This window comes from Dendrobates tinctorius, unplaced genomic scaffold (genome assembly GCF_039654945.1).
Source record: "Dendrobates tinctorius isolate UK_male_01 unplaced genomic scaffold, ASM3965494v1 ptg000016l, whole genome shotgun sequence".
NCBI lineage: Eukaryota > Metazoa > Chordata > Amphibia > Anura > Dendrobatidae > Dendrobates > Dendrobates tinctorius.
The window spans coordinates 2,346,800-2,368,770 of record NW_027361684.1 but is presented as its reverse complement, the minus strand read 5'-3'; the positions used below and the strand labels follow the sequence as shown (position 1 = coordinate 2,368,770).

At 42.3% G+C, this 21,971-nt stretch overlaps 1 protein-coding gene across 2 annotated transcripts in view; it reads left to right on the top strand.

Moving 5' to 3' along the window:
* The window catches only part of PIR (pirin), a 66,811-nt gene extending 46,655 nt beyond the window's left edge, over positions 1–20,156 (top strand). For both annotated transcript variants that reach the window (XM_073565256.1, XM_073565255.1), the window contains exons 7-10: positions 2,708–2,752; positions 5,091–5,173; positions 11,693–11,759; positions 19,291–20,156. In XM_073565256.1, the coding sequence (XP_073421357.1) occupies positions 2,708–2,752; positions 5,091–5,173; positions 11,693–11,759; positions 19,291–19,406 (311 nt within the window). In that variant the 3' untranslated portion in view covers positions 19,407–20,156. The remainder of the gene's footprint in view (positions 1–2,707; positions 2,753–5,090; positions 5,174–11,692; positions 11,760–19,290) is intronic.
* The last annotated feature ends 1,815 nt before the right edge of the window (positions 20,157–21,971 follow it).

Genomic DNA, 21,971 nt, shown 5'->3' with positions numbered 1-21,971 from the left:
ATATTGGCAATTGACAAGAGTTTATCTGCATGTCTGGAAGTAGAAAACACAGTTCATGTATCCAGACAAACTTGATTTTCCATGACTAAAGTAACATCATTTTTTCATTTATTAGTAATATTTTACTTTTTAGAGTCTTGCTTTTGGCCATGTCTACTTTCCTAAAACCTTTTGATGACTTCACAGATGCCATTTTCCAAAATCAAAATATTTTCATATGTAATTTTATGTTGTAATAAAATTTGTCATAAAATCCATGTAACATATCTACTGCTAAAAAATAACTTAACCAACAAAATATTCCTGGAACATATGGTTGCTATCTCCACAGAGTTTGTATGTTCACCTCATGTTTGCGAGAATCCTCTCCGTGCCTTCCAATCTCCCTTGGGGTCCAAAATTCTCCTTATAGCTTAATTTGTCTGTTGATGGGCTTCTCCAACAGAGCAACTTTTGTCAAAATGCCCTACTAGTGCATATGGACATCATAAAAGGAGGTCCCCTGTAGGAACCTGAGAGCTATTTTAGAACTTAATTGTGCCAGATGTGAATGCCAAGACTAGAAAAGAACAAATGTCACCAAAAGTTGAGCAGAACTCTTAAGGAATTTCCCCCATCATCTCTTAAATTCTCTTCTTAGCCTTATTTTGTCACAATGAGTTCTTTAACCTTTGATCATCCAAAATGCTGTTCATATAGTTTACAAATGTCATGAATGTTCTGTTTTATTGCTTTTTTAGGCTTTTTTCCAACATTATATTATCCTACATGAGCACAACTTTAGGAGTTTTAACCAGGTAGTCTTATGCTAGTCAAGGGTAGACATTAAACAACCACCTATCTGCTACGTGTTCGCCGATCAGTAGTAGCCATTTAATGGTCTGCTTAGTCAGGCCGAGTGCGTTTTTAATGCATACAGAATAGTAATAGATCGTTCTGTGCACATAGACTGTTTTGTTTTCGGCAGCACATTGTCTTGTGAATGTGCTGCTGAAAACAATGATTTGTAATAAATCTTAAAAATAATTTTACCCAATGAAAGAGCATTTTGCTTGTTCATTGGGTGATTGGCATCACCAAAAATACATGCAGCCGCAGCTCCGGTCCCAAGTGCTGGCAGCAGCCTCTCTGCAGGTAGAAACCACTAAAAAAATGTTGCCCATAGTCACTGGGTCCAGCCAGTGGACCAGTTACAGGATGGTAGCACCCTGTGGACAGTAAATCCCCCATACTTTCTTCTGCCATTATCACTTATTGTACTGCGAACATTACACTGGTTCGTTTGTATATTATTGACCTAGTTTTAATTCCATGCTGACTCTGCTGATTAACCATTACACTGGTTCGTTTGTATATTATTGACCTAGTTTTAATTCCATGCTGACTCTGCTGATTAACCTTTTGGATGCCCTTCTGGATTTCACTTTTGGACTTTTTTTGCTCACCATGTTTTTCCCCGATTCCCTGGACTTGAACCCAGCTTTTCCCTACCTAAACTATTAGATCTGATTTTGTCGCTTTGTTTTTGGTTCTTGTCGAAAGCTTTTCCCCCAATTCACTTCACCGGCCAGCAGCCTTCACTGTGGATGCAATATAAGTACAAAACACCAGCCTTGATGCTCGGTGCCGATCTCTTTTATTCTTTGAGGGTCTCGTTGTGCAGCTCATAATCATTATAATTATGGGGTTATGCAGCGAACAATGTTTATCAACTATCCGTAGAATAGCTGGTGATTGGGGGATGTCCCCAGCTCTCGTAAATTTATCCACCGGTCCTAAGTTCATTAGAAAATCGCTTTAAGCAATAGATATATGATTTACAATCTTTTTTTTTTAACCAATTTGATTTTCCAGTTTGTAAAAAAAAACAAATGTTGGTTGTAAATGTTGTGCAGATGCAAGAGAAAAAAATGTCAGGAACTATGTATGGGGAACAGGATTTCCAATATGAATTAGATCTAAATGTCTTCCAGACAAAGAGGAGCCTCGCTCGCTCTACTTGTTATGTGCAGCTGTATAGTCCGGGACATGACATTAGTACTGTTTATCTGTTATGTCACTGGCTAAAAAGCTGCATATATCATGCGTAAACTTTACACTTTCTCTGAGAAATGTACATGGTGCCACTATTGTGCCCAGGTATTATGTGCCAAATGGTTTATTACAGTTTTCTAATACAGAGGTCCCCAGACTTTTGTGCCGTTCATCTGAGTCATGGCGATAGAGAGAGAAAAACATTACTTTGAAATATGTGACAAAAATGTTTGCAAATTGACAATATCTTGCTTCTTGGGTGTGAAGTTTGACATACTGTTGCACCATACAAAATGGGGCTGTTTGGTGATTAAGAAATATCTGCAATAATGTAATAGGCAATACATAACGTCAAAACGGGTCTCCTCTGGTGAGAATACGGGGGGGGGGGGGGGGTCTCTGGTACCATATGGCTCCTGGGCCAATGGTTGGGGATTAATGCTTCAAAAGTTATAAGAAGATGGAAACTAAAGAACATACTGTATATACAGTATGTTATACTCACAGGTAAAAGGGTCTTGGCGGCTGATAACATGACCATTTTCGGTGAGCCAAGTCACCTAGTGGTGACTGTGTGTGGTGCGGATTTCAAGGTTCTTTGAGTTTTAGTTCTGCACTAACTTGGTGGTGTCATCCAGCAAAAAATCATGTTCTCTTTTTTTGTAAATTACAGGCTGGACTGCTTTCATCTACACGCTGCAAGGAGAGATACATGTTGGTGAGTTTCCAATGAATATTTAGGCTCAATAACACTGTAAGAACACAAGATCACTGCTGATTGATTTATTCTATGCCCTCTGATATCTGTGATCCTTCATCACGTCAATTTCAATATCACAAGAAGTAAAGGAGCAGAGAACCTTTTATGGGTAAATGTAGAAAACTAAATGTACTTGGGCTCTTTGCAAAAATAAATTAAATTATCATCTGGATTACTGCAATAGTATGGCAGGTTCTCCTCCTGCTCTCATCAGTGCAGATTTCCTCACAGACTGCACAACTCTCCTGTCCATACAATGGCTGCTGGTGGAGGAACATGTGACCAGGCCTGTCCATCAATTTCCTCCAATAGAAAAGGAGTTTTCTCATGTGAGGTTTTCAATTGGACAAGGCTGATGTACAGGGCTGGTCACATGCTCCTCCAGTAGCAGCCAATGTATGGACTGAATAGATGTGGAGTGTGTGAGGAAAGCTACAGGAGGAGAACCTGTCATACCAATCTATATATATAATTGCCTTAAATTGTTTGTCATCCACTTCCGTCTGGATGTCCCCAAATCCCACAATCCACCGCGACACACCAGAAGTACGCCGACCGCCATATTGGAATACCCAAGTCATGGGTATTCCAATATGGCACCTGCTGGTGGTACCAGGCCCTTCCACAATACCACCAGTGGGACACCCCCACCACCACAGCCAGACCCCCCTGCCGCTGCTGTTGGACCCGCCGCTGCCTGCCCACCCACCTCCGTGCAGTCACAGCCGGTAGGAAAGACCACGGCTTGCGGCCTGTGCTGGAGACAGGGTGTGGGTGCCCTCTGGTGGTGCCGCACCCCATCTCCAGCACAGGCCGCAAGTCACGGTCTTTCCTGCCGGCTGCCCACCGCCGCTGCTGAAACCCCCCGCCGCCTTCGCTGGACCCGCCGCTGCTGGCCGCGCCACCAGACCCCCCCCCCCGCTAGACCCGCCACTGCCTACTCACCATGTACATACACGCACACGCGCACACACGCACACACACACACTCACACACACGTACATACATACACACACACACACACACACACACACACACACACGTACTCACACATACGTACTCCCACATATATACACACACACACGCACGTACTCACATCTCCAGCACAGGCTGCAAACCACCCTCTTTCCTGCCGGCTGTGACTGCACAGAGGTGGGTGGGCAGCTGTGGGACGTACACACACACGTACACACACACACTTCCCACCCAATGCGATAGCATCGGGCACACCTCTAGTATAATAATTGCCACAAAATCATGTCCCCAACAGGACTGATAAGAAATAATGTGGCTTACCCCATTACCTCATTCTACCCCAACCAATGGCACCCCGATTTTTGGCAGGCACTCACAGAGAAGAGGTAGCGTCAAGCTTAGGAAATTAACAATCCATTGAGGTATGTGGCCAGGTGACCTGACTGTCCAAACCTGTGTTCTCCAAACATAGGTTAGGCAATGGACAGTGTATCAAATCTGTATTTCTCTGGTTGGAGCCATGGTTTCTTGGCTGCGGTCTTGTAAAGTCTCCCTGGAAACAGAGGCAGATCCCCCTTTTTATAGTTTTGTCCTGTAATGTTTGCAGAACAACAAGCTGCATGGACTGATACTATGGGTAATCAACATATTAGCAAATATGAATTGTTTAATTAACGTGCGTTTTTGTCCCTCGAGGATAGCAGAACAATAAGCTGTAGGGGCCGAGATAATAGGTAATCAGCAGTCCTTCAACAAATCAGCAAACAACAATTCAGCCTACAACAAGATTCAACATTCTGGCTCATATGAACAATAGCTCATAACCCTGGGCCTACCCAATAATATGTTTGGCATAATTAAGACTAAACACTGTGTCGTCACATTAATACTGAAGTTATAGGAGGCAAACGGTGCAAATTTATAAAGAAATCCAATTGAAAATTTGCTTTTTAGCCATAATTCCACATATTTAAGTAACAAAAAAAATATTGTCCCCAAAGATGGACAATCCCTTTACACATTGGTGCTTGTAGAAACCCAAAACTCCATTGACCAGGTAATTGTGTAGAAAGGTTATTTTCCAGCTGGCGGTGCCATCATAGAACCATTGGGTGCCAGGAATAAAAAGGCATTGTGCAGAGTAGTGTCATGTAAGCTAATAATCTGACATTATTGTCTCCTCTCTACTCTTGGCTTCAAGTTTTGGAGTGTGGCCAATACCTCATCCACTGCTTATTTTAGATAACGTTTTGTTAGTACACTGCACCATAGTTTCATTAGTTGTGTTCATTGTTAATACTCCTCATTTTTATCTCTTAAGGTCCATCTGATGCCCAGCGACAAATCGAGGCTCACCACACAGCCGTGCTGGATGATGGTGACTGTGTACAATTCGATAATCAGGTAGGAACAAGATTTTTTTTGTGTAGGTTAAAAATGCTGAGGCTCTTGAAATGTGAAAACAAATGGTGTAATTCGTAACTACATTTGTCCTGCAAAAAACAAGCCCTCATACAGCTATGCCAGCAGAAAAATAAAAAAGTTATTGTTCTTGGAAGAAGGGGAAGAAAAAACCGAAGCACACAGACAAATTAGCTGTGGGGGGAAAGGGTTAACCCCCTTCACAATATATGACGAACAGCTACCTTGTATGTCTTATCCCTGACTTTGATGCAAGCTGAGCCTGTATCCTTCCTGGCAGATGACAGCTGAATAAATCAGCTAACAGCCGCAAGTGGAGTAGAGCTCAATCTCTGACAGCGGCATTTGGCACGTGCTAGCAGTGGAGCGCATCATTCCATGCGCTCATCGGCTCCCCCATGATGTGATTGCGGACCAACAGAGAGAAGCCGTGACAGCCGGAGTTTACTAAAGACTCCTGTGCCTATCATTAAGATACTCCTGTGATATCCAGCATTTGGCCGGAGTCACACTAGTAATTTTACAATTAGTCCTAATTTATTCCTGCAAAGTAGGACAAGTGTAATGCAAGTGCCATGTGTTTATTTTAATGCCTAGCATCAGTTTTCAAGGGAAATATTCTTCAAAACACATATATAGGTGAAAAGCCGGCAATTCATCTGCCACTTAAAGTAAAATCACAGTGTGACAAGAGATGATTACATACAGTGTGTTTGTGTGTGTATATTTATGCAGATGTCAGTGACATATTACAAGTAGTACAGTGCATGTGCAGCTTACTATACATGTATTTAATTATTAAAAGTTTATTTTTCTGAAAAAAATGGAGTGGGCTCCTGTGTAATGTTTTCTAAACCAGCAGAGGGAAAGCTGATGGCTGGGGGCAGATGTTTATAGCCTGGGAAGGAGGTAATACCCATGAAGCTTCTTAGGCTATTGATAACAGCTCACAACTTTATAAGTAGCCTTTACTGGCTATTAAAATTGGGGACTCCCCAAAAAATGAAATGGGGTCCCCCATTAATTAATAACCAGCAAAGGCTAGGTGACAGCTGCGAGCTAATATTATTAGCAAAAAGTGAACATATAATCCCTATAAAACCGACTTTAATTTCATATAATAATAAAAACCACCCGTTCCCAGTGAAAAAAGTGGCAAATGCCACAATACTTTTGCACTAATATTAATAGCCTAGGAAGGGGCCATGGATATTGGGTCCCCCCAGGCTAAAAACATCAGCTCTCAGCAGCCCCAGAAAAGGTGCATTTCTAATGTGCGCCATTTCTGGCACTTAGCCTCGCTCTTCGCACTTGCCCTGTAGCAGTGGCAAATGGTGTAATAGTTGGGGGGGTTGATGTCACCTTTGTATTGTCAGGTGACTTCAAGCCCAGAGGTTAGTAATGGAGAGGCTTCATTTTTTTCATAAAAATAATCTTTTAACAATTAAATGCATGTACAGTAAGCTGCACACACTGCACTAATTGTATTTGTCACGGACATCTATATATCTATTTATTCTACGTGTATTTACTGTATGTAATCTATCTACTCTATCCTGTCGGGTAGCACTGCTGAATTGCCGGCTTTTCAAAGGATATCGGTGTGTAAAAATCGGACCGCACTTCTATTGCCGAATTCGATCCGATTTCCAATTACAATCGCAGCATGCCGCTATTTTTTTTTCCAGTCCGATCATGATCCGATCCGAGCTGGGAAAAAAAAAGCTGATGAGCACACAATGATAGCATAACATTGGTCAGAACAAATAGGATTTTTAATCTGATTGCATTCGTCCAATTTCATCGCAAGTGGAAATGAGTCCTTTAGCTGACGTTCATAGGAGATCGTGATTTTCACTATACAGTGACAAGCAAAACAATGTTTTGAACCTTTGACTTTCAGGCTCCATATCTCATTATCCGCTTCCGCTTTGAGCGTGAGACTACCATCATTTATAGACCATCCTTTGGGCTATCTCATTCATAAATTTGACTTGCAACTATTGAGCATATTATTAGTTATGCAGATTCTTGGTATGTCACTCCATTGTTACTATTTTGTTCCTGCTGGTGGAAAAATGTTTTTCATCCTGTATACCAGGGGTCCCCAACCGCCGGTCCGCGGCCCAGCACCGGGCCGCTGCAGTGCCCTTGCCGGTCCGCGGACACAAGGGGAGCCAGGGGCGGTCAGTGGCGTAGCAGGGGCTGGGGCGGCGAGCAGCAGTTCTTAGCGGCGGCCAGGGAGCGATCCAAGCAGCTCCGCTGCCTGCAAGAGGGGATAGCAGGAGCGGAGCTGCAAGGACCCGTCCACTGCGTCCAGCTTCCTGCCCGCCGCCCGCGCTTCCTGTCTCTGACTGACACAGAGAGGAGCGCGGCCGCTGCTGTGTCAGAGCGAGGAAGCGCGGGCGGCGGGCAGGTGAGAGGAGAGAGGTGATGTGTGTGTATATATAATGTGTGTGTGTGTATGTATGTATGTATGTATGTATGTCTGTGTGTGTGTACATGTATGTCTGTGTGTGTGTACATGTATGTCTGTGTGTGTGTACATGTGTGTGTGTGTGTGTGTGTATGTGTGTTGGTCTGTGTTTGTGTAGCCTGGCCCTGGAGGAGATGGGGACATGAGGAGAAGACCGTGAGGGGAGTTATGGAGAGATGGCAGTGATGGGGTGAAGGGAGTGATGGGGTGAAGGGAGTGATGGGGTGAAGGGAGTGATGGGGTGAAGGGAGTGATGGGGTGAAGGGAGTGATGGGGTGAAGGGAGTGATGGGGAGAAGGGAGTGATGGGGTGAAGGCAATGATGGAGAGAAGGGAGTGATGGGGTGAAGGCAATGATGGGGAGAAGGGAGTGATGGGGTGATGGAGCACTCATTCAAAACCTATGGTGAGTTGAGTCACATTATAAATGTTATTTAATTATAAGTATGCACTGCTACACTACAACCGTCCATAGCCCCGCCCCCTTATGACAAAAGCCCCACCCCTGCCACACCTCCATCCCCGCCCTGCCGGGCCATGGAAGAATGGTCTTGCTTGAAACCGGTCCCTGGTGCAAAAAAGGTTGGGGACCACTGCTGTATACTGCGAATTACAAAATTACAACTTTTTCTCACATTCCCTAATAGCGCAGTGTGTTATTAGGTTGATTCCCAAAGGAAAGGTCACCGGTTCAACTCAAATAACTAACCAAATGCTAAATAGTTGCAAGTCAAATTTATGTATGAGATGGCCAAGATGATTATCTATAAATGATGGTAGTCACATGTTCAAAGATGTAGTGGATGGTGAGATATGGAGCCTGAAAGTCAAACATTCAGAATATTGTTACCCTTTTGCCCTGCTGTGTACAGTTGTGGCCAAAAGTATTGACACCCCTGCAATTCTGTTAGATAATACTCAGTTTCTTCCAGAAAATGATTGCAAACACACATTCTTTGGTATTATTATCTTCATTTAATTTGTCTTAAATGAAGAAACACAAAAGAGAATGAAGCAAAAAGCAAAACATTGATCATTTCACACAAAACTCCAAAAAGGGGTAAGACAAAAGTATTAGCACCCTCAGCCTAATACTTGGTTACACAACATTTAGCCAAAATAACTGCGACCAACCGCTTCCAGTAACCATCAATGAGTTTCTTACAATGCTCTGCTGGAATTTTAGACCATTCTTCTTTGGCAAACTGCTCCAGGTCCCTGATATTTGAAAGGTGCCTTCTCAAAACTGCCATTTTTAGATCTCTCCACAGGTGTTCTATGGGATTCAGGTCTGGACTCATTGCTGGCCACCTTAGAAGTCTCCAGTGCTTTCTCTCAAACCATTTTCTAGTGCTTTTTGACGTGTGTTTTGGGTCATTGTCCTGCTGGAAGACCCATGACCTCTGAGGGAGACCCAGCTTTCTCACACTGGGCCCTACATTATGCTGCAAAATTTGTTGGTAGTCTTCAGACTTCATAATGCCATGCACACGGTCAAGCAGTCCAGTGCCAGAGGCAGCAAAGCAACCTCAAAACATCAGGGAACCTCCGCCATGTTTGACTGTAGGGACCGTGTTCTTTTCTTTGAATGCCTCTTTTTTTCACCTGTAAACTCTATGTTGATGCCTTTGCCCAAAAAGCTCTACTTTTGTCTCATCTGACCAGAGAACATTCTTCCAAAACGTTTTAGGCTTTTTGAGGTGAGTTTTGGCAAACTCCAGCCTGGCTTTTTTATGTCTCGGGGTAAGAAGTGGGGTGTTCCTGGGTCTCCTACCATACAGTCCCTTTTCATTCAGATGCCGACGGATAGTACGGGTTGACACTGTTGTACCCTTGGACTGCAGGGCAGCTTGAACTTGTTTGGATGTTAGTCGAGGTTCTTTATCCAACATCCGCACAATCTTGCGTTGAAATCTCTTGTCAATTTTTCTTTTCCGTCCACATCTAGGGAGGTTAGCCACAATGCCATGGGCTTTAAACTTCTTGATGACACTGCGCACGGTAGACACAGGAACATTCAGGTCTTTGGAGATGGACTTGTAGCCTTGAGATTGCTCATGCTTCCTCACAATTTGGTTTCTCAAGTCCTCAGACAGTTCTTTGGTCTTCTTTCTTTTCTCCATGCTCAGTGTGGTACACACAAGGACACAGGACAGAGGTTGAGTCAACTTTAATCCATGTCAACTGGCTGCAAGTGTGATTTAGTTATTGCCAACACCTGTTAGGTGCCACAGGTAAGTTACAGGTGCTGTTAATTACACAAATTAGAGAAGCATCACATGATTTTTCAAACAGTGCCAATACTTTTGTCCACCCTCTTTTTTATGTTTGGTGTGGAATTATATCCAATTTGGCTTTAGGACAATTCTTTTTGTGTTTTTTCATTTAAGACAAATTAAATGAAGATAATACCAAAGAATTTGTGTTTGCAATCATTTTCAGGAAGAAACTGAATATTATCTGACAGAACTGCAGGGGTGTCAATACTTTTGGCCACAACTGTATAGCATGAGCCATCAGATGATCATAGCTTCAAATGCCCTAAAGGGACTGTTAAATACAGAAAAAAGTGAAAAATATAATGTTTTTAACAATATGAAAAAAAGGTTAAAACCACCCCTCTCAGGTCTCTTTAAAAATGAAACAATTGAAACAAACAAACATATTTGGTATAGCTGCATTCAGAAAAGTCTGATTTATCAAAATGTAAATTAGCCTGATCGATAAATGGTGTAACAAGAAAAAAAATCAAAATGTTACAATTGCGACTTTTTGGCTGCCACAACATTGCAATAAGAGGCGATCTAAACATCAGTAAAAAAAAAAAAGTTAGGGCTCTTGGAAGAAGGGGAGGAAAAACAGAAAATAGCCTGGTCATGAAGGGGTTAAAGATATGTGCTCAGCAGCAGTGAAATAATTCAGTGGAGTCTTCTATATGCATGAGGAGTAAGGATTAGCTTGGCTTCACACTTCTGTGGATGGAGTGTCATATCCAGACTGGTTATGGTCTCCTAACTTGAACTCAAGCTTTTGAGTTCAGTTCCAAAGACCCATTGTCGAAACAAAAATTGCGATCTGTACATCTACCATGAAAATTGTATCTGCAGCTGGCCTTAAGCCACAGTTTGATACTTTGGTTGATGAAAAACTGGAACACTGCATGGCACTGTTTTGTGTTTTACAATGCTCTTTCTTTTCAGCCGTATGGTTTTTGCAGGTGTTTAAATGGAATCTGTCACCCTTTTTTTTTTTTTTTTTTTTTTTTTTTTTTTTTTGACTATCAGCTGTTGGCATTGACATCAGGGGCTTATCTACAGCATTCTGTAATACTGTAGATAAGCCCCCGATGTAACCTGAAAGATAAGAAAAACACATTAGATTATACTCACCGGAGGGGGCGGTCCGATGGGTGTTGCGCTAAGGTCCGGCGCCTCCCATCTTCATACGATGCCGTCCTCTTCATCCCTTCCTGTTGTGGCTTAGGCGCACTGGTCTGCCCTGTTGAGGGCAGAGCAGAATACTGCAGTGTGCAGGCACCAGACTTCTCCTGACACCTGCGCACTGCAGTATTCTGCTCTGCCCTCAACAGGGCAGACCAGTGCGCCTAAGCCACTACAGGAAGGGAAGAAGAGGACGGCATCGTATGAAGATGGGAGGCGCCGGACCTTAGCGCGACACCCATCGGACCGGACCGGACCGCCCCCTCCGGTGAGTATAATCTAACGTGTTTTTCTTATCTTTCAGGTTACATCGTGGGCTTATCTACAGCAATACAGAATGCTGTAGATAAGCCCCTGATGGCGGTGGCCACAGCTCATAGTCAAAAAAAAAAAGGGTGACAGATTCCATTTAAGAAATTATGTGATTGCTGTTTTCAGCCGCACATCAGCAGACGGCGGCAGCCACATGTGACCTTTAGTTCTGCGTCATTATATGTAATCCTTATCGTTGTAATGTCAAAGCAGTAGTAAGATGGTATAGTATCAAAGCATTGTGCCAAAAGTAATGTATCTCACTATAATGCAGGGTGATCAGCTGGCCCACTTGGTTTTGATTGCTGGAGAACCAATCAATGAACCTGTCGTGCAGCACGGTAAGATCATCCCATATCTAAAGTATATAATATTTCAACTATAAATAAAGTGTTTATTAGGGACTTTGTACTTCTCCACAGACACCGAACTACATTCATTCAGTTGTTGCTACTACATACAAACATAAATAAAATGTATACACAGTGCTCATCATCAATTAGTACACCCCCTTTGAAAATTAAGATTTTAATCCTTATCTCACAGAACACAAGAACGATTTCTACATTTTGACAAGACTGAGTTTCATAGAACATTTTTTTTTTTAACCCAGAACATGAAAGTAAGGTTAATAATATAACTTCATGAATATGGTAGATTGAGATAATGAGTCCAAGATATCCTATGTGGTACCAGATATAGCGTGCAATGCACTAAAAATCACTTATCAATATAAAGTCACAGTATCAGCCGTGAGTTCATAAGTAGCCTGATAAACCACCGCACAACCTGCTCCACCCTCTCCTACTGTATCCTCACCCATCCCTGTAGACTGTGAGCCCTCGCGGGCAGGGTCCTCTCTCCTTATGTACTTGTGTGTCCCTTGTCTTACACTTGTTTATTATTCTTGTATATATTATACTTGTCTATATTTCCCCTTTTCACATATAAAGCGCCATGGAATAAATGGCGCTATATAAATGCATAATAATAATCGGTGGTGCGATTTTACCTCTCTTCCACTTGATGCAGGCACCTTTTCCGTGTCCAATAGATGATCACTGTTGGGTAATCCCCACAGGATAGATACTTGCGTCAGCTCTGAAGTGAAATTCTTCAGGAACACTATCCCGGCCGGTGACAAGTGCTCATCCAGCCTCTTCTGCAGTGGTGCGCGAGCGTGAATAACTCACGGTAAAGTCCTGCAGCACCTCCAGAGCCAGCAGGACAGCGCTCCTGAAGAATTTCACTTCAGAGCAGCTGTAAGTATCTATCCTGTGGGGATTGGTGTGAAGGTGTTAAGGGACCCAGAGAAGAGACAAGAGATGGATGGAAAACAAGTAGGTAGGAAAGTGCACTAAACAACTCAGCCACACCGAGGGTGCGCAAAGCAACTGTGCTTGGATTGAACAGTAATTTTGTGCTGATTTTGGCTGTTTTAGTAGATATTTGTATTTCCCATGAAATACCAATTCTTGATCATTTTTTAGAACTCTAATTTGTGCCCATCCTCTGGTATATAGTAACATACATACATAGTAACATAGTTATTAAGGTTGAAGGGAGACTTTAAGTCCATCTAGTTCAACCCATATCCTATCCTAACTTGCCCTAACATGTTGATCCAGTATCCTAACTTGCCCTAACATGTTGATCCAGAGGAAGGCAAAAAAACCCATGTGGCAAACAGTAAGCTTCACATTGGGGAAAAAAATTCCTTCCCAACTCCACATACGGCAATCAGACTAGCTCCCTGGATCAACGCAATATTAAGGAAACTAGTGTATATACCCTGTAATATTATACTTTTCTTAAATTTTAGTAGGGAATCACTCATTACAACATCATATGGCAGAGAGTTCCATAGTCTCACTGCTCTTACAGTAAAGAATCCGCATCTGTGAGTATGCTTAAACCTTCTTTCCTCCAGACGTAGAGGATGCCCCCTTGTCCCCGTCACAGGTCTGAGAGTAAAAAGATCATTAGAAAGGTCTTTGTACTGTCCCCGCATATATTTATACATTGTAATATGATCACCTCTAAGCCTTCGATTTTCCAAACTAAATAACCCCAAGTGTAATAACCTGTCTTGGTATTGCAGACCCCCCAGTTCCCTAATAACCTTGGTCGCTCTTCTCTGCACCCACTCCAGTTCAGCTATGTCTTTCTTATACACCGGAGACCAGAACTGTACGCAATATTCTAAGTGTGGTCGCACTAGTGACTTATATAGAGGTAAAATTATGTTCTCCTCATGAGCATCTATGCCTCTTTTAATGCATCCCATTATTTTATTTGCCTTTGCAGCAGCTGCCTGACACTGGCCACTAAATGTGAGTTTGTCGTCCACCCATACACCCAGGTCTTTTTCAGTGACCGTTTTGCCCAGTGTTTTACAATTAAGCACATAATTAAACATCTTGTTCGTTCTACCCAAGTGCATGACCTTACATTTATCCCCATTAAAGCTCATTTGCCATTTATCAGCCCAAGCTTCTAGTTTACATAAATCCTCCTGGAATATAAAATTGTCCTCCTCTGTATTGATTACCCTGCAGAGTTTAGTGTCATCTGCAAATATTGAAATTCTACTCTCTATGCCCCCTACAAGGTCATTAATAAGTATGCTAAAAAGAAGCGGGCCCAAAACTGTGGTACCCCACTGCTAACCGTGACCCAGTCCGAGTGTGCTCCATTAATAACCACCCTTTGTTTCCTATCCCTGAGCCAGCTCTTAACCCACTTACACATATTTTCCCTATCCCCATTGTTCTCATTTTATGTATCAACCTTTTGTGTGGCACTGTATCAAAAGCTTTTGAAAAGTCCATGTACACCATGTCCACTGCATTCCCTTGGTCAAGTCCGGAACTTACCTCTTCATTAAAGCTTATCAGATTAGTCTGACAGGAACGGTCCCTTGTAAACCCATGTTGATATTGGGTCATGAGGTTATTCTTCTCCAGATACTCCAGTATAGTATCTCTTAGAAAACCCTCCAGGATTTTACCCACAGTTGAGGTTAAACTTACTGGCCTATAATTTCCAAGTTCAGTTTTTGTCCCCTTTTTGAATATTGGCACCACATTTGCTATACGCCAGTCCTGTGGTACAGACCCTTTTATTATGGAATCTTTAAAGATTAAAAATAATGGTCTATCTATGACTGTACTTAATTCCTGCAGTACTCGGGGGTGTATCTCATCTTGGCCCGGGGATTTGTCAATTTTAGTGATTTTTAGATGCCGCCGTACTTCCTGCTGGGTTAAGCAGGTGACATTTAATGGAGAATTTTTATCACTGATCATGTTATCCGTCATGAGATTTTCTTCTGTAAATACTGTTGAAAAAAAAGTCATTTAGCATATTAGCTTTTTCCTCATCCACCATTTCACCCAGACTATTTTTAAGGGGGCCAACACTATCATTTTTTAGTGTCTTATTTATGTAGTTAAAGAATATTTTGGGATTATTTTTACTTTCTCTGGCAATGAGTCTCTCTGTCTCAATCTTTGCTGTTTTGATTTGCTTTTTACAGAATTTATTTAATCTTCTGTATTTATTTAATGCCTCATCACTACCTACTTGCTTTAATTCTCTAAATGCTTTATTTTTATCTCTTATTGCGCCCCTTACAGCTCTATTTATCCATAGTGGTTTCCTCCTATTTCTCACATGTTTATTCCCATACGGTATATATTGTGCACAGGTCCTATTCAGGAGGATAATAAACGTCTCCCATTTTCTTTGTGTATTTTTATGTCTCAAAATATCGGCCCAGTTAATTGCACCAAGATCATCTCTCATCCGTTGGAAATTTGCCTTCCTGAAGTTTAGTGTCCTTGTAACCCCTCTACTACACATCTTATTAAAGGACACCTGATAACTTATTATATCTCCTAAGTAAATTGACTACTGAGTGTTGCCAGTGCGAGGTGCATTCCTTGACTATCTACCATTGTCCAGTTATTGCTGACTATGTATACACCTACCTCTTTTAACAAGGAAAATGGTTATCCCCCAGCATGTTGTCAATATATTCATATATTTTTAAAGAATATAACAGAGGAATGGTACAATGCTAAATTTTAAGAGAGACCCCAGAATGCTTATTCTATGGGAAATGCAAGTACTTTGATTCCCTCTGTACACCCCAAAAATACCATATGATATGCTCCCGCGTTGTATGTAAATGAGAGTGGACCGGTCTGATGCGCATCCTTGCTGCGCCATCATTGTCTCCTCTCTGGTCCTTATCGCATCTTCCTGCTCAACTCTAAGGGTGTGTGCACATGCTGCGGATTCTGCTGCGGATCCGCAGCAGTTTTTTCTGTGGTGTACAGTAGCATTCAAACCTATGGAAAAAAAAACTCGCTGTGCAGACGCTGCGGAGTTTTCCGCGTGAATTTGCTGTGGTTTCAAAACCGCAGAAAGAATTGACATGTCAATTCTTTCTGCAGATTCCGCTGCGGTTTGCCATCTCCTCCATCGAGGAGATGAAAAACCGCAGGGCAAAACCGCAGGCTAATCCGCAGGTCGTTTGACCTGCAGATTTACCTGTGGATTTCACAAAATCCGCGCGGCCAAATCCGCACCCCATTCCGCAGCGTGTGCACGTACCCTAAAAGAGTGGTATTCCTAATGAGTGTACACATTTTGGTGAATGTAGCTCATACTACCTATGTGAAATTATATGTAGCACATTACTTGCACTTCTGCACCTGGAAGCTCATGACTTCCTTCATATACGGTGCAAAAATTTGCTTCTATCTGCAAAATTCAAAAAATACCATTGCACCCTCCCCCTTTTTGTTTGTTATTCGTGAAGTCTATTGGAACATTATATTTATTCTTTTGATCTTGGGGATTTCCAGGTTATTCTGCAGCTTTGTACCAAACACAATTGGAAGACAAATGAACATTTTGGATTATTTGATACTGTAATAAATAAACCCCATTCTAATTAATGTGTGATTTGTTAATGTCACTTCAGAACATATTTACAATGTAAAATATTTTGCAGACCTGCGTGTACTGAGGTGCAAGTGCGGAATCTGCCATTATAGGATCCGTACATCTTTTTCTGCCTACTGAGATTGATTCAGTGCGGTTTTACATTTTGAATTTACTTCTCAGGGATTCCCTACGGGAATCCCCCACAACACCCACTGTGTAGTTCTTCTTTTTTTTTTTTTTTTTTTTTGGAAACTTGACCTGGAGCTGACCAAGATCACAGCGCTGGCATCCCCTAGATATTTTGTTATTGCCTTATTAGTAATCTAGTAATGAACCTCTTAACGCAGACTTGGACGTCTGTCTACCATGTTGTTCTGTTTAGGACCATAGAAGGATTTTTTTCCTAAAGACCTCAGACAGTAGGGTAGAATACATGTGTACAGCTCATACATACAGTACTGATACCTACTAACCTATGGAGAGCACTGTGCTATTGCCTTTATATAGTGTAATATCTATTAAGTATTTTGGAACTAAAGAGGTTCTCCAGTGTCTTGCTGTCTGACATCTTACCTAGATGTGTCAGAAAATAGCATATACTGGATGCCAGTATGCCATTGGTTCTAACAAGTCTCTCACTCATGGTTGTTTTTAACTCAGAATATCATGTATTTTTATGCCATAGACATAATGGGGTTGTCCAATATTAAACTATAAGGCTGTGTTCACACAGCGTTTTTTTTCGCAGTTTTTCCCGGGGATTTGCCAAAAAATCCACGGGAAAAACAAGCTTCCCATTCATTTCTATACATTTTCCACTTTTTGTGCACATTGATGCGTTTTTACCGCGAAAAAACGCATCGTGGTAAAAAACGCAGCATGCTCATTAGTTTTTCAGATTTTTCCATGTTTCTGATTATTTCCATGCGTTTAGAAAACACGCGGCAAAAAAAGCATAAAAATCGCGGTGAAAACGCGCAGAAAAAAAACGCGCAGTTTCTGGGAAGGGAGTCAGGTTTTCCAGCAGAAATTTTCTGCTATGTGTGCACTTAGCCTTAGTCTGCAATCACTCTGTGTGACTGCAGACTAGCGAATCCTCACAGTGCACACAAAGCATGCTGTTAGGCTTCACCGATTTGCATACTTCTGGCCACATTCTGACTAGATGTGTCTAACCACACTCCATTCACTTGTATTGAGTGAGACAACGCAGGTCTAGTCAGCATGTGACTGCATTTATGCAATTTGCATACTTGCAGTCACGTGCCGCTGCTCCTGGCTCATTCACCGGTGAATTCTGACAGTTCTGTGAAGATTCAGGCTATGTGCACACGGTGCGGATTCTGCTGCGGATCTGCAGCGGATTTGGCCCTACGTATACGCAGCAGAACTGCATGTGATGTACAGTACCATTGTAGCCTATGTAAAACAAAATCCGCAGTGCACATGCTGCGTTTTTTTCCGCGCAGATTTGGTGCAAAATGAAAAAAGCAGCATGTCACTACTTTTGTGCGCTTTTGCTGCAGTTTTCCACCTGCTCCATTCTAGAAATCCGCACAAAACATGCAGTAAAACTGCGCAAAAAATGCACGAAATCCGCAGGAAAAATGCGGGTCATTTGACCTGCGGATTTAGTGAAATCTGCGTGGAAAATTCCAAAACAGAATACGCACCGTGTGCACATAGCCGTCACATGGAGTAACTTTAGACAGCAATCCCCAGTTTGGACAACCCCCTTTAAGTAGATCTGCATCCAAATTTGTGCCTTGTTTAAGCCACTGACAAGAATTCAAGGACTTATGACAGAGAAGAGATTAAATGGGGTTTGCAGGCTTGTGTATGGGAGAGCCGGCTGAGATGTCAGCCATTTAAAATGTCTGGTGGGCATCAGGATAGGTTATCAATATCTGGTGGAGGGGTCCCACACTCCTCACCCTCACTGATCTAGGATACGTAATCTATATCACAACAACCCTTTTATTCTCCTATGTCGAGAATAAGAGGACCAATTATTGCAAATGTGAGTTTCAATAACTCCTCTATAGTTTATATGCCAGTCCTCAAAATGAAGTATCAGCTCTTGTCTAGCACTACAGCTCCTTCAAATCTTATCGCTGCTCCCCACCCTCAGGTATGCAGGAGACTCCAAGATGGTGATGCAAAAGTGTAAGCAGTGTGACCCAATAGCAGAAAATGATGGCGTTTCCCAGTGAAATGCATCGCTTTCTGTGATCTAAATAGCTGAAAGACCATATTACTAGGGTCTTCAAGAAGACGAGAGTAGAAAGCCACTGACAAAACCAATGGGAAGCATCAGCTGTTTCACATATAACTAATCACGCTCATATAGCTTTGGGAATAGTCTGGGGGGGAGTGATGGCCCTAAAAATGCCATGCCTTTACTGTTCTTGAAAGGAATCTGACACCAAGTTTTTGCTACCCTGCCAGAGAGCAGTATGATGTAGTGGGAAATAGCCTGTCTCCAGAGATGTGTCAGTTACTGGGGTGCTTCCTGTAGTTTTAATAAAATCCCTGTTTCGTCTGCTATAAATTCTCTGACTGCTAAGCTATGTATAACCCCGCCCACACCACTGATTGGCAGCTTTCTGTGTCCACTGTGCTTAGGCAGAAAGCTGCCAATCAGTTGTGGGGGGCGTGGTTATACAGAGCTCATGAACATAGAGGTCTACACAGCAGTAGGATTACTAGTCCTCTAATTATAATAAAATATGATAAAATGGGGATTTTTAGCAAAACTACAGCAATCAGCCCAGTAAGTGACACGTCGTTGGAGTGTCTCTGTTGTTCCATTATGCTGCTCTCACTTTAGGTGTCAAAAACCCGATGACAGATTCCCTTTAAATAATGTTTCAACAATTTTAAGAATGTATTTTTTTTTTTTTTTTTTTATTGCAGGGCCATTCGTGATGAACACAAGAGAGGAAATTTCCAAGACCATTGAGGATTACCACTTCTACAAAAATGGATTTGAAAATGCCAAAACATGGAAATCTAAGATTGGAAACAGATAAACGGAGAACATTATGTAGAATTTTCGAAGAATTCTGTTAAAATCTAATAATGTTTTGGATTCAGGATTTTTGCTGGTCTTAAAAACAGTATATTGCGTATTTCTACCTGTGATGCCAGAATATGTGTGTAAATGTTGAAGAAGAGACTAGATGAGAACAAATGGAATTGTTATACATTCCTGGTAATAACACGGTAAACCCTTAAACCAATATTTTCCAACCAGGGTTCCCAGGAGCCATGTTCCCAGAACACCTCAACAAGACCGGTCACCTTCACAAAACGGAAGACAAACTGATTTGAGTCTGTTCCGAGATTACTTGTAAAGTTGTAAACATTAATTTCTAACACTTTACAACTTTTATAGGTTGCTCTATACAAGACCTATGTATGAGCCAGAGCAGAAGGTTGCTGCAAAAATCCTCTCTCCCCATGGAGGGTCTGCCATTAGTTACATGGGCAGCAAACCCCCAGCGGTAACTGTTTACAGGAGATTCTAGTGACTACCTCTCCCGCAATGATCATCACCATTCCCCGTTGTATCAAAAACCTGAAAATGGGTGTTCTGTAATCTAGAGAGATGCGAATATATATTTCTTATATATGTTTTGACCAAGGAATTGTCTGTAATCATCTACCCTTTATATTTTACATTTTTTACTCTGGTACCTTTGTCTGTACATAGAAAACCCCCCGTAAATATCCCAAATTGTGGATTCCAGGTTATCCAGCATTAAAGAAGCACTCCAGCATTTTTTTCACTGCGTTTTTTTTACTTTTAGTCATTTTTCCTAAATCAGGACCATTATTTCTGCTTTATATAATAAATCAGTAATACAATAGGAGATATAAATACATAGTATCACCATACCTGCCAACATTTTGAGAACCGTCTTCCGTTTAGGAGGCAAGTCACGCCCTTATTTTCTGGCCATGCCCTTACTTGCAGACCACACCCATATACATGCCCCCTCCTCACCGCTAAAATATAAGCAATAGTAACCAATTAATATCTCGTTCCCTGTTTTCTACAATCCTATGTAATATCATAAATACCAGTGACAATTCTCTGAGTACAGTTAATGTAGTAGACGTTACTTTCAGTCCCATGTAACACATATATTACCACCATACAATGACCATTTATTGGTAGACTAGATATGAGTTATACACAGGTGCTCAGTAGACCATATATGTGTATTATGTGCAGATGAATATAGTGACTCATCTGTGATGCTCTTTCTGATTGTAGCCATTCCATTTCCCTTTTCTCCTCCATTCGGCCCAGCCCATTATGATGACTTCTTTCATCTACATCTCTGCAGAATGCAACACAGACTTTTTCGATCTACAAAAACCACATAGTTCTATACCATTCCAAAGTAATGAAAAGAAATGATTGTCTCCAGAGTGAGGCTAGGGTCACACAAGAGTATGTTTTCTCAGAGAAAAAATTTTTAAGTATCTTCTCTGCATCCATTTTCTCAGTTCTGTCAGTCCTTGAAAATCAGACTGCACTGTCATCCAGGTGCAGTCTGAGGTTTCCCACACATTCAGTGACTTGCATGGCCGAGTGTGATTTGAATATTAGATCAAACTTGTGCATACTGCGTTTTTACCCACCACCAACCGGCTCTGTCAGAGTAAAAAATCAGACATGTGTGGGTTGCCCTCGCACACCCAGGGCAGCGGGGTACTCGGTACCGGGCCGGTGTCAAGGCGGGAATGTGTCACAGCTGCGGTGACCCGGTCTGTGGCCCTGGGTGCCCAATATCAATGGCGGTGATGTTAATGGTGTTAGAGTTTATATGAATAGTTCGTGACGCCACCCGTGGTGTTTGGCAAGTAAGGTGGTAAGCCAACGCTGCATGCAGATCCACTGGGACTGATGGTGTGGTGCAGCAGAGATGGTATAGCTCCCCACAGGTGGAGCTGTAGTGCCAGGGCAGTGTAGGTGCAATGGATAAGGAGAGGCACAGAATGGTATGGCGGCTGGTACCCAGGTGTAGAGGTGCAGGAATAAATGGAGGACACCAGAGTATGCGGTTCCAAAGCTTTACTCACTGTTTGCAGTTCACACAACTGCCTGCCTTCGTACTGTGTTCTCCAGGTCAGGGCTCCGGCCAACCTGCAGGCAGGTTAGGATTCTCCCTTCCACACTCCGCCAACATGTAGTTTACTGAACGACTCCTCCAATGCGCCTTTAGGTGCGAAGCACTCCAGTACTTAGTTACCCTGGAATGCCTCTCTCTAGGTGTTCCTAGTCTCTACTCGTATGACAGCTGTAGCGTGCTTCGGGGACTCCTCACTGTGTCCCGGCTCTCTATCCGTTTTGCTGTTGTGTCCCAAGTCTATGATGGGAGCGAGGCGTTAGCGGCTCACTACTCCTCCGGTGTCTGTTGCCGGACGTAAAGATCCAATCAACTTCGAGACCGGGCCCCGGCCTTTGAGCTCACTGGACTGGAAGGGTTCTCTCTCTTTCTCAACCTGCTTCCCACCGTCCTTCTATTCTCCTTCGTTCCGATCTGTTCTATCTCTCTCTTATGGAATCTGTAGTCTTCAGTCTA